The sequence below is a fragment of the Crotalus tigris genome, unplaced genomic scaffold (assembly GCF_016545835.1).
Source record: "Crotalus tigris isolate CLP2741 ecotype Arizona unplaced genomic scaffold, ASM1654583v1 scf7180000018239.1010054, whole genome shotgun sequence".
Taxonomy (NCBI): Eukaryota; Metazoa; Chordata; class Lepidosauria; order Squamata; family Viperidae; genus Crotalus; species Crotalus tigris.
Window position 1 is genome coordinate 482,790 of NW_024096901.1, and position 18,431 is coordinate 501,220.

Sequence of the window (18,431 nt, forward strand, 5' to 3'; positions counted from 1 at the left end):
AAAAGTGCATATGTTTCACATTAATATATAAATTTATATATATATATTATATATTTACAACCTATGGAAGTTCAATACTAGAAAGAACTATTCTCTAGCACTACAGAAAATCATTCAAACACTGGCTTCCAAAATTTCTGTGAATTTCAACCAATATTTTAAGCAACCAATATTTTCTGATCACAATGTTGGATTCTTATGACACATCTTGTTCGAAGAGATAAAATGCAGGATAGCCTCTGCTTTTCATATTTTGGATAACTATATATTTTGCAACTTAAAAACACATAACATATAATAGTTATCAGATTGGATCTTATGCATTATCAATTATCTTATTACCTTGGGCATTGGAATTCTAGGAAAAATGATAAAGATGTATGCCCTAAGATGTGGAAATATCACATTAATAATTATAAATAAGATCAAAGGCAAATCCAAGATAGAGAAAACTGGAGAAGAAAAGAAAATAGGTGTTATACATGCAGTTAAACAATATTGAATCAGAACTTCAGACTTTTTGCATTCCAATCCTGCCAAAAAACGTGAAAGGAGAGTTACTACAAGGTGTAAGTTGCTCACAGATGTGAAATTTCTGAAAGAAACTTTAAAGCCACCAATGGCTACAGTCTAGGTTTACAGGCCATATTACACTGCATTGTAAGTGAAACATCTACATATCCCAAACCTGAATTGATCCTTATAATGTAAGGTTGCCTTGTTGGTGAAAACATTTGCCTAGCATGTAGACTAGGGGGAACCAGTTTTCTAGGACAGAAGTAGGCATATAAAAGGTCATGAGCTTGTGCAGTGGTAATGCTCAGACTTAATACAAATTTAGTTCAGTGTAATGTGAACATTGAAGCTTTGTCCAATGAAAAACTGAAAGTCCAACAATTATGATCCAAAGATCTCTTTTCTGAATACTTCTTGTGAACAAGAAGTTTGCTTCAGGGAGAAGTTAGAGGATGATGAATTTATCTCCCATGACCCCTGTTCTGCTGCCGAGAGTTGTTGGAAAGAGAGCCCACTCTAGTAGAACAATAATATTTAGTTACCATTTGTTTGCACTGTTCACATTTCACTGTGCAACACCAATGAAACTTGCAGTTGCAGCTTGTGACAATTTCAATCTGTTTCTCCTCTATTTTGAGGCCACATTCCATGCAGAGCCTCTTGCAACTCCGTTTCTCCCACTGCGTCAGATTCTTGCCACTTTGAAGACACTCTCGTCCTTCAGTACCATAGAGGCCCAAGCTGGTGTTTTTGATGCAATAATCTGGGGAGTCTTCCAAAAACAGAAGATCAGCAGCATGCATGGTATAGAAGGGCTCAGATGACATTCCACGACTCTCTGCACGGTTACCAGCTCTTATTCTTCTCTTGTCCAATTCCAGCTTCTGAGCGTGGTTATATTTGTTCTTTAGATAATTTCCAACATCTCGGAAGTCTGCTAGTTGGAGCCAGCAAGTTTGGATGCTGCAGCTCCCTGATACTCCATGGCACTTGCAGGCCCGCTTCATGGTTGCTTTTACAGCCTTGCATGAGAGATGGAACAACATTTAGGAATATTAGGAAATAAGAGCATTGAACAATTCTGTTAAATATCACAAGAAAAGGGTGAAAAGAGAAACTTAATTCATCTATCTCCAAGCAGGCTATTTTGAGAGTTTGCATAGTCAAACATTTGGAGGACATAATGATTGGGAGTTTCATTCTAATATATCTGAAGGACACCAGATTGGAAAGGATTGACTTAATTTAAAAATCTAATCTAATTAAAAATCAAAAGTTTTAAATAGTTACCATTGAGCACAAACCCCTACTATTTGATGTCTTCCAAATATTTTGGAGTACAACTTTCCAAACTGCAAATCTTCATGGCTGTTAGCCACTTTAATTTAGTGGAAGGCATCAATAATCTCTTCCTGGTCTAGAAACATATTTGGTTTGTGGCCTGCAATTTCCAATAGGCTGAGACTCAAAGTTCTGTATGGCATACCACAATCTGCACTCCAAAAATGATTGAGGAAAATATCATTTTGAGAGGGGTTCAGCAGCTTTGCAGGGGAGGGGGAATTGCTACCTTAAGCACAACAACCTCTTGTTTCCCTATTCTGTGCCCCTGCCCCCGATTCTAAAAATTCCATAAAAGTACCATTTTTTTTTTAGTTTTTCCCATTCTAGAAATCGAAAAGGAGACAAGCTTTTTGTCACAGTCCCCTGGTTAGACTTTGTATGCCCATGAACTAGTTGGATCTTATTACATCTGAACATGTGGGGTCCACTTCTGTGTCCAGCAAAGGAGGGCTGGGCATGCTGTCAAACTGATTCAGGAGAAGTGCTTCAGGCCTTGAACAAGCACATCATCTATCGGCTGTTTGTTAAAGTGTTTGGCTTCTATGTAAACTGGAGGGGAAGGGAACACTGCTATTTTAAAGAATCCATAAAAATGATTGTTAAGGCAGGTATTCCTTTCTTCCATATACATATCAAAGTCTGAGCAAAGGTTATTTTAAAGTGAATTTAAAGTGTTGTGCAGCAGTGCTAAGTTCACATCAGGTCTGCACAACATCCTCTGAATCAGTTTTCAAAATGTGTAATTACTTCCTGTTCAGCACTAATTGGTTTAGGTTGCTTACAGGATTAAAAAAAGCAAATCTGGAAGAATGTTTTTTCCTCCCAACTTTCTTTTGGGAGAATGTACATTTGTTCTGATTTACTATTCATTTATAATAATCAAAACCATATAAAATCAGTAGAAGTAATCACAAAATCGTATTTTCAAAAACATGCTAAACATCAGAACCTGCATTATAGTCAAAGCAATTATAAACAATATAAAAGTGTGTCCTAAAAAAAAGAAATTATATCAGAGCAAAGCCATCACCAGGAAGGTCCCATCTCTGTCTGCCAGTTCATAGCAGCACAAGGGGGTTGGGGAGAGGAGGAGAACAGCTCTTAAAAACTAATCTTAATGCCCAGGTAGATGTATATGGATGCCTTTCCTTTCATAATAGCTCTGAAACACTTTTAGACAGCCCTTTGCAGAGACCGCGAAACAATGGTCTAGTTTGGATCTTAGGACAGCCCTGTTTTCTACAGATCTGGATCCCAGGACAGCCCTGTTTCCTACAGATCTGAATACTTCCTAGCATACATGATTTCTGCCAGCTTTCTAAGAGTGATAATATGAGTGATTTGGGCAAAGAGAGGCATTCATGATTAAGTAAAGAAGTAAACTGGATCAATCTGCTGTTATTCTAAATACAGCCCTGCACTGGCACAAGCATCAAGCTATCATTTAATTTCTCCATAACATCCTCCCTCCTATCCTGAATCTCCCCACAGCTAAATTCCCATGCTAAGTGAGCATGTTATTAATGGAAACAAGCAACATACATTATTAAAATAAATTCTTCTGTGTTCAGTTAGACTTACTTCTCTATAAATATGTAAAGAATTTCTAGTTGGGCAATGGAAAATAAAAGCCTACACCAATATATTATAATTATAGGTTGACTTAAATCCCTAATTGGCAAATATATTGGCCTAGTAGGTTTAGTATACAGTTACTATCCATATATTAAAAGTCTCCTTCAGCCTACTATCCTCTGCATAAGTTAGATTCTAGTTAGCATGGATATCACATATGGAGGATAGCAGATTGGAGCAAATTAGACTCATGTTCACCAAACATTGCAGAAAAATGTGCTTAATAGTTTTAATATTAATATATACAGCCAGCTGTTTAACGTATTATAAATAAACTGCAATGCACCAGTTCTTAAAATAACTTTAAGTTAAAATCCATTGGTTTGCTTTTACTTAGCTGGATGTCTGAATATAAGCTGTTATGGATAAGGATTCTTTGCAAATCAGGCCATCAGGGCTTACTTCACACATTGTGGGTTATCAATATGCCTAACAACCAATCTTCCAAATTCTTTTTAGGAAAAAAGAGTCAACAGCAGACATGTTAGGACTTGTCCAAATCTCTCACTGTAATGGAACCTGAAGATCAGTTTCAATCAATCAATCACTATAGAGAACAGATTTCCACATTTTCCCCATACCTAAGTGAGAGTGAAGTTTTATTTATTTATTACATCAAATTGGACTTAATAATACATTTTTAAAAATCAGACATTGTGGTCACTGGTTTTAAGGTAATCTCTGAACTATTGTCCTACTGACTATGACTAAATTTTCTATTTCCAAAATAAAAAGGAGGAGTTTATTGAATCATGTAGTTCCCTGAAGGGCCAGATAAGGTAACTCTATAGTTATTCAAGTTGAGCACTTATTAATATACTCAAGTTCATAAAATCATGGAGATAGTCAAATTAGGAAAACACACAGTTCTGCAACACATACCCCAATTCCAAAAGAAATATTTTTCAAAGTAAAACTTACCAGTCTCCCTGCCCCATTATTATGCAAATTCAATAAAGCTCTGGCATCACGTGCTGTCTCCAAAGCATCCACAAAGTGCTTAGAAATTTTTTCACCAAATTCCACGTTGTCACTACATCCTCCCCAAACCCATCCGCTTCCACCTGGGAGAGAAAAAAAAAATGATTTCCAAATACCTAGAAGTTCAGTCATAAAACAGAGGTGGATTTTTAGGAAATTCACCAGATATCTAAACAGACTTAGCACATTTTTGGGATTAGTAGAGGAGCATGCATGTGGTGATGGTGGTGGTTGGGAAATAAAACGTCGTTCAGTTGGGTTGCTTGGGGTGGTTCAGAATCTGTACAATTTGTGAGGTTAATTGATATCTTAGTCTAACTTGCAGAAATAAAGAGTACAAAATATGGACCCTGCAGTTCTGCTCTTCAAAAGTGTGAAAACCAACTTAACTGAGCAGAACAACACCTGTCTTTCTTTGGTATGTCTTTTTCAGAAACACCTAGGCTCACCTACACGTCCATTTCTTGAATTATCACAGCCACAATTCTCAAAGTCTCCCATGCTACAGTTCCTGATTAGGGAATACATTACTCCAGCTGAGCTGATGGCATGAACAAATGAAGTCTCCCTTGTAGCTAGAAGGAAGGAAGGAAGAAAGGTCAGTGTGAAACATAAACCCTCACCTCCTTATTGTCTGATCTTCCCTTCTCCTGGCCAAAAGAAAAAACAAAAAACACCTTCTTATCATCTCAGGTTTACCAACAATGGATTTATATATACTAATTCATTCCCAATCTTTGGAAAGAAGTTTAGTTAAACAATTTATATCCCCTCCCATACCCAAATCTCATCAGGATTCTGGATTAGGAAATGTATCAAAGGACAGATAGAAATTACAATAGATTTTTTTTTTTAAAACAAAAGCTCTTTTTACAAATTTGTACAGCATGATAAGAAATTGGAGGGAGAATCATTTCTACTATAAATGTTTCGTTTTCTAGTCATTGCTTTTAGTTCAGCTTCAAGGTTTTCAATTTTTCTATGTACCGTATTTCATCATGCCACAGACAAATCAAGCAGCATTCTTAGTGAAAGCATCCTCATTTGATACCAAAATGCACCATTGAATGAAAGTGTTTTTTCATTTGTATGATGTCTGTTCATAGAGCAGTGAGGATTGATTGGTTAATCCATCTACATTTCCCCTGGTCTCTAAGTCTGTTTATAAATTAGATGTACTGATGATATATGATGCTTAGTGATAATCAGCACATTAGTTTTCATTTTGTATCAAAAGTTAATTTAAAACATATACATAAATACATAAATATTCCCGCACCTAAACATATGGCTGATACAACTGTACTCACTTTTCTTAGTGCCAAATATTGACATCCCCTTATTTAAAAGAATTTTTGGGAAGGAGGGCATTCAGTGGCAACTTTAATTTTATTACTTTATAAAGTATTCTTGCACCCACAGATTTAGAAGTCCTCCATGCTAAATTCAGTAGGAGTAGCTTCTCAAGAAAGGTGCATAGGATTATGTTCTGAGTTCCATATTTATTTATGACCATCCTAGAAATCATTGTTCACCTTTCACTTTGAATTCTGAATGACACTTTTTTTAAAAAAAACATAACAACAACAAATAGTTGCTTTTTAAAATGAATTGCTACTGCTTGACTCAGCCCTGACCATAACAACAACAAAAACAAAATAATCCATGCACTACATTAGCTCACCTCTCTGACCTTTGGCAAAAATAAGAGACTCAAAACCTGCACACTGTTTTTGATCTGATCTGATCTGACCTAATAAAACCATTGTCCTAATAGGGATGAACACAGCATCTGATTTCTGGGATTAAAAAAAACAGACCTCAACCCTGGCTGGAAAAAAATGTTCTCCACGTACCAACTCAATGTGCACATGCAATGCAAACTGGATATCATATTGAACCTGATTCAGATCTTCATACTATAAAGCACAGTAGATGGCTTTGATCAGTCACTTTCTTTCTGGACAATCTATCTCTTAGATTTGTTCTAAGGATTACAAGTCTAAAAGATTTTTCTATGCCACTCATAGAAAAAGGGCAGTCCCACCTATGGTAAATAATAACAGCAGAGTAAAAGAGAAATTTACTTTGATCTCTTCAAGAATATATTCCTAGTATATTCCTTCACATATTCCAGGATCAAGCCCTACCACAAGAAACTGAATCCTACATACAGATTATGCTCTGTTTTCAGTTGCATGTAACCTTTGCACACTTTCTCATTGCAGGCTGCTAAACACAACTCAAGTGGACCTATCAAAAGGCAGGGATGTGTTAAAACCCACTTACCACTTCTAAGTCTGTGGTGAGTGGAGAGTTGAAGTGCACTCTCTGGACAATTCCAGCGTTCCCAGATAAACTGATGCTTACATTCCTCAATTCCACTTTGGGCACCAACAGACACGCTTGTAGAGTACCTCAAATATGCCTTTCATAGACAAAACAAATATAATACATTATTTTTCAATGTTTCTCAACCCTCCCAAACACCCTTGAACAGTCATTTATATCCAGTCTTTCTGATTACTGCACAAAGGGTCACAATATTAATACAAGTTACTTACCATAAATAAGTAGTACGTAATTGACGGAACTGTCATCAATTATGTAATTTTAAAATACTTTTTTTAGAGGGGAGTGTAAATAAATACCTTGGGTCCTGTCATCAGAAAGTTATTCACTGACCTGTAGAAAGAGGGGGAAAAAAAAGGTATGCAAATCTTTTCTGAACAGTATTTAAAGAGTGTCCTTCAAAACCAAGCATTCATATCCACACCAAAAAAAAAAAAAACAAAACACCCCTAAGTGGCAGTGAGCCTTGAATGCCTACCAGGCTGATGTTGTGTTGAAAACAGCAATCACACTGTATAGCAGGAGACTGATGAGGATGATGGAGGTCCCTCTTTTCATGGTAAATCTCTATTCCCCTAGCTGATCTACAAAATTGTCTTCCCCTCACACCTTCCTCAAAGGATTTGCTAGATAACAGAAAGAGCTAGTTCTTCTTTTTATTATACAAAAAAAAGCCCCACAAAAAGCCCCAACCTAATAGAATGAGGGTGGAAAAAAACACCAAGGCTCTTTTAAATTACTTAAAAGGCTAATTATGGAATAAAAAGCTCTCGTAGGCCAGCCAGCCCCCTTCATCAGATGCAAGAAAAAAGGGAAGTTCCTGCAGCCTCAGTCTTTCTTATTTATAAGGTGGATGCCTAAACAGCCAACTGTCCCCCTCCCACCCCCCCTTCATGTGCTGCCCAATGACAAGATAGCAGAAGGAGCCGCCTGACGATGCTGCACTTCAAAAGGCAAAGGGGCAAAGGGGGGGGGGTGTCTTCGCTATCCATTCTCAGAACTTGCCTAACAATAGAGAACTTTTTAATGCTCTTAAAGCAGCTCCTTGACTTGAAGAGAGGTGTCCTTTCTCTCTCCTTTGAAAAACAAACAAACAACACCTTTCCTTCTTCTGGTCTTCTGTCGCTCCCCAGAGATCAGGGGATCATTTGGGGGAAAGGCTAATTATCTTTGATGATTAAATTGCTCCTTCCAATGAAATGCCAGTCCTGCTAGTTGGACAAACTTTGAGTGGGTTTCTTCGAGGACAGAGCTAAGATTTCATACATTGGAAGGTGAGGGCAGCAGCATTTGTGAACTTCAACAGCCCTCCTCATTTGGTGCCTTGCAGGGCTGTTGGAGTTTAGTTCCTAGTGAGCCTATCCACGTTGCCTGAAACTATATAGAAGATAACATTTAGTGTACCTGCCAGACACTGCATTGGGGATGGCCATCTTGGAATAGTTAAAAGTAGTAAAGTATGAAGCACTAGTATTATAATTCTCATTTTATTTTCATCATGCAACAGATTAAGAAACAGGATCACAGCCAGGAAAAGTGAGTAATTTTCATCACTATACAAAAGTTCCATCCTTAACTTGGACTATTGCATTCTATTCTGATGGGCAGGACAGAGATCTAAGCTTATAAATTAACAGTTAAACTGGCTTTCAAAAAATTCAGACAGAAGGACTGTCTGTAACAGTGCCCATGGACTTTCTCCAGCACATTAAAAGCAAGATGGATTCTCAGTATGATTAAGTAATTGTCAAAAATATTCTGAAATCCAGGGCTTTTTTTCTCATAGAACGCCCAGAACAGAGTTCCGGCACCTTTTTTGAATGGAACCTTGTAGGGTAGGCAAGGCGGGTTGTATGACATGTGTGAGTTCTGGCACCCTTTTTTTTTTTTTTTTTAGAAAAAAAGCACTGCTTAAATCCACAGAATTTTACATTTAATTCCCAAAGATCTGGGCAAGAAGGTGCAGCATTAGTATTCTGCAAGGCCTATTCACATGAAAATTAGGGATAATTTACTTTTCTGAGAGAGCATTTTGCAAGATAAAGCCCCCCCTTTTTTGACTGGGTGTCTCAATGTTTGATTTGTCAGTGTGCTATTGATTTATCCCATTATAATTGCAACAAATTTCACTTCCCCTTTTTCCCCCTTAACTTGATTGATATAATAGTCAATATTTCCTGTTCTTACTTATCTAATTCCTGATTCTCCAAGCAAATGTATTTTTGGAAGGGGTTCTTCAACTGTCTTAAAATCAGAGTAGATAATTTCATACAGACAAACTAAACATTCCAGGATGATATCTCAAAACTGTATACAATTTTACAGTACAGATCATGACCAGCATTTTAACTGTACCTAGAAATATGCTTACTAGCCTGAGAATATCAAAGAAAATAAATTGTTTACTACTATGGTGAACCATGGCCATAGTCAGGTGGGCTCTGGGCTTCATGAAGTTTCTAAACACATTTTAAATGAAGCCCCTTGAAGACAACATTAAACTAATCCAAAGGAACATCATCAAGGTATATGTTATAAAGATCTGATATTTCCAAGACTTGATGCATTGAATACACAAGAAAATGCACTGGAGAATATCAGCAAAACCTGAACATTTTTAGGTTAAGACCTAACTCTAGGATAGTGGAAAATAGGTGTCCTCATAGAAAATGCAGCCCAAGTCATTATAATCAATTAATTCATTAGTTAGATTAATTGAATCCATATTCTCTAAACCAGAGGTCCCCAACCTTTTGGGCACCAGAGACCAGTTCTGCGAAGAGAGGTTTTTCCATGGACTGGAGGGGGTGTGGTTTTGTATGCTGCCTCCATCTCGCGGATGGGACTTTGCTTGTTTGTGTGGACCGATTTCTAGCATGCTGCGGCCCGGTACCTGTCCATGGACCAGGGATTGGGGACCCCTGCTCTAAACCACTTTTCAACTTAGGAGAAACACTTACATCTTCTCTGAATGGAGCATTTGATATGATTATGTTTGATGTTATTCAATCAATTATCAATATTAGAGATCTGATTTGGGATTTAAATCTATTTCTTGATTAGATGGGAAAGAGAAAAGAAGCCATGAGCCATCCGCTTATGGATGAAGCCAAATTCCAAACTGTCTTCTCCCAACAATGTCATGTTTATGTGAAATTGAATGGGATATAAAATTTAATCCTGGAGTCCATAAACCATTGAACAGGCTCAGAAGAAACATTTCAGAATCCCTGTCTGAAATCCATGGGTGTCACTGATTCAGTGCTTCAAATTGCCATTCTGGCTATGTACTCCAGAATGGTCTCATGGTCAAGCATATTAAAAGCAGTAAGAGAATCTAGCCAAATTACCAGCTACCTACTATTCCTGTTCAGCTCTTGGAATAAAGAAGATTATTCATCAATATGACAAAACACACTCCAACTCATTAACATACCAAAGCAAAACTGAAATGACTCTAGATAAGACACCTCCTGCAGAAACCTCTAGGGTAGATACACCTCCACATCTTATCTGAAAAAGAAATATTGAAAATTTATGGGGAAAGGTACAGTTTGTTGGGATTTGGCAAGCAGTTCCTTATCACCAAAACTCTATTTTTTCCTCTTCTTCTTCCTCCTCCTCCTCCTTTTTTTTTTTTTTTTGAAAAAATGGAAATGGAGTTTTATTTTATTTTTTTTACAAAAAATAAATATCAACTTTACTCACTCAGTCACTATTATAAACCATGAAGGTAACCTATGATGTTGCTTATCTTTTCTAGGATCTTGTTCCCACACTGAGACAATACAGGTAAAGAATGCATAAAATGCCCAGGCAAGCAAAGGCCATCATTCCTTGCCCTGGAGCTGCACCATCAGATCACACAATGTGGCTGAGAATCATTTCCTAAAGATCATCACTTGTGTAAGGTATTTAGAATTTGAACTCCAAGACTAATAGTTTAGACTTCCTGGCACAATTTACTGCAAAGTAATCGCATTGAACTCCAAGGACAGAAAATGTGGCATAAATCTGACATAGCATAAGCATTTAAACATGCTGTGAAAGGGGATTTTTATAAAATAGCACAGAAAGGCAATCCTTAAACACTACCATTTCTTACATGACATAATTGGGCATCCAATGGCTTATTCACTTGTCAGAAACCCAGGGTAGCCACCCAAAAAATAACTGGAAATGTAGAACTAGTGGTCCAGGGCTACATGTGTGTATGCTTAAAATCCTTGGGTACAACCTTCAAGACTTCCAAAAGCTACTACGAAATTATATATGTTTAATATGATAGGAAGGAAAAGTATTAATTCATGGGGAGTACAGTATTCATATCTCCAGTTCAATTTAACCATGAATGCAACCAAATTTAGTTTTGTTCTCAACCGACTCATTAGCAGAAGTGCAACCTCTGGTTTGCTGTTGATTGGCCACATATATCCCTGGGCAGGAAAAAGTTGTATCTAATTTAGCAGGCTATTTTCATATCATAGCAAAAGACTAAGTCGCCCAAGGCTCCTTTCTTTCTTTCTTTCTTTCTGGAAGGCAATTCTTTCTTGACTCAAGTTTATTAGCAATAGAAGAAACTTATCATCATCCAAGATCATGTGAAAGGGAAACCTGGAGCCAGTCTGATAAAGCTGCAAACAAACATTTGCAACCAGAGGATTAAAATGGTAGGTTAGTGAGAATGTAATGAATGCCAAATTCCTTGTAATGAGCACAGAAGTTTTCCCAAAGTGAATGTATTCCTGCTGGGAGGGGAAAAAAAGCTTGCCTTGAGACACTCTAATCATTAACATTCTGGAAAGCCATTTCAGAAAGGAAAGGATTTTGATAGATGACAAATGATTCAATTCTTCTTTGTAAGAAAGTGTTTGCTGGAAAGAAAACTGCTAATCTGATTTTTTTCCCACACAAATGATTATGTTTTACAGTAGGACCCTAATCCTAGACACATCTGAAGAGTGCTAAACTGGAGAAGACTAATGCAGTATGAGTTGTCTGATACTATAAACACGTTAAAATATTCTGTGAAATATTTTTCTTCAGTTGACTTCTTACCAAAATTTCATTAGACTGGATCATATATCACACTGTCTATTTCATATACAGTAGCTGGCTGAACAAATGACAGCTGACTAGATTCACAAAGCATATTAATTTTGGTTTATAAACCACACCATCTAGATTCGTATTATATGGGAAGGCAATCCAACCATTCCCATTCCACTGTAAACTGGCACCTTGCATGCAGAAAATTTTTTTCACAGAAAAATACCAAGCTCTTCAAATAGCAGCTGCAGCTACTATATGTGGACATTTCCCACAGCAATTACCTAGGACAAGAGTAATTTGTCCTGAAAGAAGTAATTTGTTTTCAGAGATATATATTTATTTATTTACTTATTCAAACCATGTCATCAACTGTATTTAGCCACGTTATAATCTTTTTGGCACCAGCTACAACTTTTTCTGTTTTCTTAGACAGCTTAATCTTTCTTAATAAGAACACTAGAAGGACCTTTTCAAAGCAGCTATTTAATAATTTTTCTATGTTCTGGCATGAGGGTGGTACACCAATAATGACATACATATGTGTGTACATATATGTGTTCCATACAGTAGCTGAGGAGCCACCTCATTTTTATTTTATTTTATTTTTTGAGTAAGAAGCCTCTTTAACAAAGGGGTCAAAATAAGAGTAAAGATCTTCTGTTAATTAGCTACTGATCTCTTTTTCACCTCTCAGCATTTAATTTAATATTCTCAGGGCGTAGGATGGTGATGCCTTGAGAAGACTAGCTATGCAGAAATCTCAGTAGACTTGGCATTTAATCAGAAATAGTTATATTGACTGCATAGCTATTTGACCGTAATCAGTGAAATTCTCCAGATTCTTCCAATGATTCAGGGCTTGCAGTCCTGACTGTTCACAGCCCTGAGGGGATGAAGTGATTAGTAGCATGGATGGAAAGGATGGCTTGTTCACTGGGACTGGCAGTGCTGCTCCTCCTTTGACATAACAGAAGGTAGGGTGACCCATGGTGCTTTCCTAGCACAAGGAAATCCGCTGTTCAGGAAACATTTTTGACTTTGAATCTGCATCTATACCAGGAAGTATATCCTCCTGTACTGGATTTAGTGAGATTAACTTCTGAGTAAGCCTGCAGGCTGGCAATCGATGCCTGCAGTCCTAACAGTATTTACTAGAGAGCTAGCACCATTTTCCCCCAAGTACTGAGATGTGTGATATATTTTTGCCGGGGGAGCATTGCCAAAGAGGCTGTAAACCCAACACGTTTGGGGGGCGGTAGGTTGAGGAAGGCTAATTAGAGCTACTAAACTAAATTTGAGGCAAGAGAGTCAAGTTGTAAGATCACTATTGTCATTGCAATGGCTAACAGAAATAACCCTCCACAGCAGCATTGGACCAGGATTAGATGAATTATCATATTAAGTAGGCTTTTTGAAAGGGCAACAAATAAAATGAGATGGGGAACCAATGTACAGACTCACTGCCTCTAAAATGTTTCTTGGTTCAAAACGTGTTGGTTTCTTTTACCACATGACAAAGGAGTCTGATCTGCACTAAGGACTAGTAGGTACCCTGTTGTTAGGAGTCTTTAGGTCTGCGCTCAAAAGATTTCTGCATGTCCAAGCAAATGAAGGAATTCTAGTCAGCATTTCTGAATAATATCAGCTGCAAAAATGGAGGACGTTGATTAAATGTTATATCTTCATGCTATTGCTCCATTTCCAGACTTAATTGAAAGCACCCATTCTTTAATGTGCTAAAAACTATTCATTCTTGCTTTTAAACTTCTTGATTCTCTTAGTGAATATCTCTTATTCCATCAGACCTCCCAGCACTTTGGACCTTCTGATAAGGCTTTTATCAAGGAAACTAAATTAGCTAGTTGGGCCTTTGGGCTAAAGTTCCCATACATGAAATGCTCTTCCAGTGAAGGTTTGTGTAGCTGCCTCCTGCTCACTTGTATGTCTTACTGACATAAAAAAAAAATCCTATTCACTTCACGTACAAAAATGATTAGGGAACTTGAGGCTTAAATATATGAAAAACGGTTGCAGGAACCGGGTATGTTTTGTTTAATGAAAAGAAGGACTCGGAGTGACATGATAGCAGTTTTCCAATATCTCAGGAGCTGCCATAAAGAAGAGGTCAACCTAATCTCCAAAGCAGGACAAGAAGCAATGGATAAAAACTGATCAAGGAGAGAAGCAACCTAGAACTAAGGAGAAATTTCCTAACAGACCAATTAATCAGTGGAATAACTAGACCATGCTTTTGCTCTTTTTGTCTGGTTTTTTTCTCTTTTGAATTCTAAATATTGTTCTTTTTTTAAAAAAAAAATCCCAGTCGATGTTTCTTAGAAATAATGATAATTTTAAGATAATTATTCAGGGGTTATATAAACAGAAGATAGTTAAAAAGGTATCTTAACTTTTCCTTCTTCTCTCCACTGTAGCTCTGTTAGTATAAAATTCGTCTTCCTGTCAGTAATTTTCCTTCCTCAACTATAGCTAAGTAATTTTTTTGGAGGAGGGGGAATGCCATGATTAGAGAGGGAGAGAAAACCAAGGGAAAGACATTGTGTGAATTATAGTTTGTCCAATGACAGAATGCGATGGTGGTGGGGGGTGACCATGTATCTAGGTTTGATTTTACAACTCATGTCATTCTGACTAAAAGCCAGTTTCCATGATTGACTCTGCAATAAGATGTCCTGCCAAGCTCTAATTAGGGCTTTCAGAAGAATGAAGAAAGGAAACTGCTGCAGATTTCTTTACACACTGGCAGTTTACACACACCTATGAACATATGAACAGCAATTATCAAGCTTGGGGTGATTGTGAAAATCATTCTGAAACCATTGATTCTCTATTGAATGGGCATATTTGTTATTATTTTACTTCCAAAATTTTTGTTCCAATATTTAATTATTTTATATCAACATATATATAACTGGGCCTACACTGTTTTGAATTTGATTCTGCAAAGGTGCTTCAGAGCATTACAGATGCAAATGTAGCCAGTGGGCAACTCTTTAAAAATAGCCACATTTTTGGGGGGGAGGTGGAATTGTGTGGAAAATGGTAGCAACATGATTTTGGGAAAAGACACATTTTTGGAATAAAATGCAAAATGCTGCATAGTTTTGGCATGCAAACGTGTACTTCCTTCATCATGAAACATATTAGTCACCCAGGAGCTTTTCAAGGAACACTTGTTTATTTTTATCAAACAGAAGCTTAGCGTATGAATCTTTGAAAATCAGATATTGTAAAGAAATAATTGCCTAGTGCTGTGGGGTGTGGGGGGGAGGGGGGGTGAAGGATCCAGTAGTATGAAAAGATAATCAGGATTGTGTTGAAGTGAGTTTAGAAGTGATGTGACCTGGGAGAAAGAGAAAATGATTAGAGAGGTGGGAAGTGCTGCAGAACACAACACAAAGATTGGAAGAGGCCACTACAATGAAAGATAGATCCAAAATATGAACTCTGTATGCAATATAAGAAAGGTAGAAAGAATGAAGAAGTGATTTTAGCCTATCTGAATACAAAGTGGTGGGATGGTTTCAGGCTTAGGGAGATCTGAACTTTACCATAACCACACTTGTAAATAACTTACAACATATTTCAAAGAGTGTAGCCTTAGGACCAGATGGAGAGATTACAACCTTGATTAAGGTTGGATTTTGGGATATATAGGCACAAATGAGTGTTTTAGGAGTTCCTGTGCTTGAGCTATCTTAGGAGGAAAAAAACGATCCTAAAAAGGAAGTCAACATGGAATACTACAAGCAAGTCACATTGTGTAAATAGAAAAAGAAGAGAGGCACGTTTAAAACTTAGGCACAGCAAATGATAGCTTTTGAAGTTTACATCCTCCTTGCCAAGAGAATCGGATCTTCCATGGCTTCACAAATATACCCCTCCAAGCACCACACCTGGATAATTAGGAAAAAATCTCCTTCCTTCCTTGAAGACTTTTATTGTATTCATCTGCATTGCTCTCCATAGGAGGCAAAGTACTTCCCTATGTGCGATGCCATATACTTTATTTGTATACAGACACCTACAACTTGTGAGGAGGGAGGAGGGGAAAGTTCTTAATGACTTATTGTCCTGAACTCTTTTCTTTCTCAGGATTAAGCCCTTGCAGTGATGCATCTCTGATGAAGAATAATTTTGATATTCAGGAATAATTTTACACTGGATAATGCTAAATAAAGATGATATCACATTACATATATTTCTTATTATGGGCAGCTTTCTGTATAATTTACTGAGCAATGTTATATTTATATCTGATAAAATCTACTGAGAATGAGAATAGGATTTACCAACAGAAAGATTCCATCCATCTTTCATGAGCTCCATTTTAACCCCTATCCAAATCTGTTCTGAAATATTGCACATTTTGTGGAGCAGATGTATAGGTAATAAATCTGCGAGAAGCCAAATAAATGCCCAATTTTACAACCTTTTTGCAATGGAGCTGGCAGAGGTGATCTCAGAATCACTGACCCATGATCTTTCAAAGATCCTGGAGTGCTGGGGAACTACTAGAGGACTGAAAAAGAGCTGATGTGATTCCCAGTCTTCAAAAAAGGGAAAGAAAAATGGATCCAGGAAACCACAGACCAATCAGCCTAACATCAATCAAGCAACAGATCTGTGAACATCTAGAAACAAGCAAAGCTATTAGAATAGAATAGAGTAGAGTAGAGTAGAGTAGAGTAGAGTAGAATAGAGTAGAGTAGAGTAGAGTAGAGTAGAGTAGAGTAGAAGAGAATAGAATTGAAAGGGACCTTGGAGGTCTTCTAGTCCAAACCCCCACTCCCTGCTCAAGCAGGAGAACCTATACCATCTCAGACAAGTGACTGTCCAATCTCTTCTTAAAAACCTCCAGTGATGGAGTGCCCATGATTTCTGAAGGCAAGCTGTTCCATTGGTTAATTGTTGTCACTGTTAGGAAGTTTCTCCTTAATTCCAGATTGCTTCTCTCTTTGATCAGTTTCCAACCATTGTTTCTTGTCCTGCTTTGGAGAATAACCTGACCCCCTCTTCTTTCTGGCAGCCCTTCAGATACTGGAATACTGTTATCATGTCACCCCTATTTCTTCTTTTCTTTAGACTAGCCAAACCCAAGTCCTGCAGCCGTTCTTCATAGTCTCCAGGCCTTTGATCATCTTAGTTGCTCTTCTCTGAACTTTTTCCAAGGTCTCAACATCTTTTTTGTAATATGGTGACCAAAACTGGTTGCAGTATTCCAGGTGTGGTCTCACTAGGGTTTTATAAAGCAATACTATTATTTGAAGCCAACATGGGTGTGTCAAAAACAGACCATGCCAGACAAAAACCTTATTGCATCAATGACAAAGTGACTATTAGTGGACCAGCAAAATGCTGTGAACATTCAGTAAGGCATTGGACAAAGTAGATCCAATGTACTTCTTGGTAAGATAGAAAAATATGGGATAGACTGCATCATTACAGATGGATTCATAACTGGCTGACCAAACACATTCAGTGTTCTGAGTAGTTCTCAGTGGAACTACATCTTCATGGAGAGAAGCATGCAGTGGGGTATCCCAAAGTTCTGTCCTGGGTCCAGTACTCTTCAACATTTTCATAAATGATTAAGATGAGGGGATAGAAAGGGAATTCATCAGTTTTGCAGATGACACCAAGCTAGGGGGAATAGTCAACATTTTAGAAGATAGTGTCAAGATCCAGAACACATGACAGACATGAACATTGGGCCCTATCCAATAAAATGCAATTCAGTGGCGAGAAAAGTAAAGTTTTACATTTAGGCAAGAAAACCTAAATGCATAGACATAGAATAGGTTGTACATGGCTCAACGACCGTAACCGTAAAAGTCCTAATGGAAAACCACTTAAATGTGAGCCAGCAGTGTGCTGCAGCTCTCAAAAAAAAAAAAGCCAGTGTGGTCCTAGACTGCATCAACAGACGATAATATCAAGGTCACATGATGTGCTAGTATTGCTTTATACTTCTTTGGTAAGACTACATTTGGAATACTGCATCCAGCTTTGGTCACCTTGATACCAAAAACTTGTTGAGACTTAGAAAGAGTACAGAAAAGAGCAACAAAGATGATTAAGAGAAAAACAGCAAAGATGATTGATCCTTCAGGCTAAAACATATGATGAACGGATGCAAGAACTGGGAATGTCGTATCTAATGAACAGAAGGACTAGGGGGTGACATGATAGCAGTGTTCCAATATCTAAAGGGCTGCCACAAAAAAGAGGGGATCCACCTGTTCTCCAAAGCACCTGGAGGCAGGACAAGAAGCAATGGATCAAAACGGGTCAAGGAGAGACCCAACCTAGAACTAAAGAGAATCTTCCTGACAATGAGAACAATTAATCAATGGAATGGCTTGCCTCCAGAAGTTGTAGGTGTTTAATCACTGGATGTTTTTAAGAAGAAATTGGACAGCCATCATCTGAAATGGTAAAGGGCATCTTGTCTGAGCAGGGGGTTGTACTAGAAGACTCCAAGGTCCCTTCCAACTCTGTTATTCTGCATTCGGTATTGAATGGTTAAACAA

General features: G+C 37.6%; 1 protein-coding gene across 1 annotated transcript; it reads right to left on the bottom strand.

The window, feature by feature from the left end:
* Positions 1-977: 977 nt before the first annotated feature.
* WNT8A (Wnt family member 8A) lies at positions 978-7,389 on the bottom strand. Its single transcript, XM_039349209.1, has 6 exons — positions 7,307-7,389; positions 7,128-7,161; positions 6,766-6,904; positions 4,926-5,051; positions 4,417-4,559; positions 978-1,538 (listed from the first exon to the last, which is right to left on the bottom strand). The coding sequence occupies exons 1-6, from the start codon at positions 7,384-7,386 to the stop codon at positions 978-980; spliced, it is 1,083 nt and encodes a 360-aa protein (XP_039205143.1). The 5' UTR covers positions 7,387-7,389.
* Between the last annotated feature and the right edge of the window lie 11,042 nt (positions 7,390-18,431).

Excerpts from the sequence above, each read along its gene's own strand:
- WNT8A (XM_039349209.1), bottom strand. The coding sequence starts at position 7,386 with ATGAAAAGAGGGACCTCCATCATCCTCATCAGTCTCCTGCTATACAGT. Across the intron at positions 6,905-7,127 it reads TTCTGATGACAGGACCCAAG|GCATATTTGAGGTACTCTAC; the intron begins GTATTTATTTAC and ends TGTCTATGAAAG. Across the intron at positions 1,539-4,416 it reads ATAATGGGGCAGGGAGACTG|GCTGTAAAAGCAACCATGAA; the intron begins GTAAGTTTTACT and ends CTCTCATGCAAG.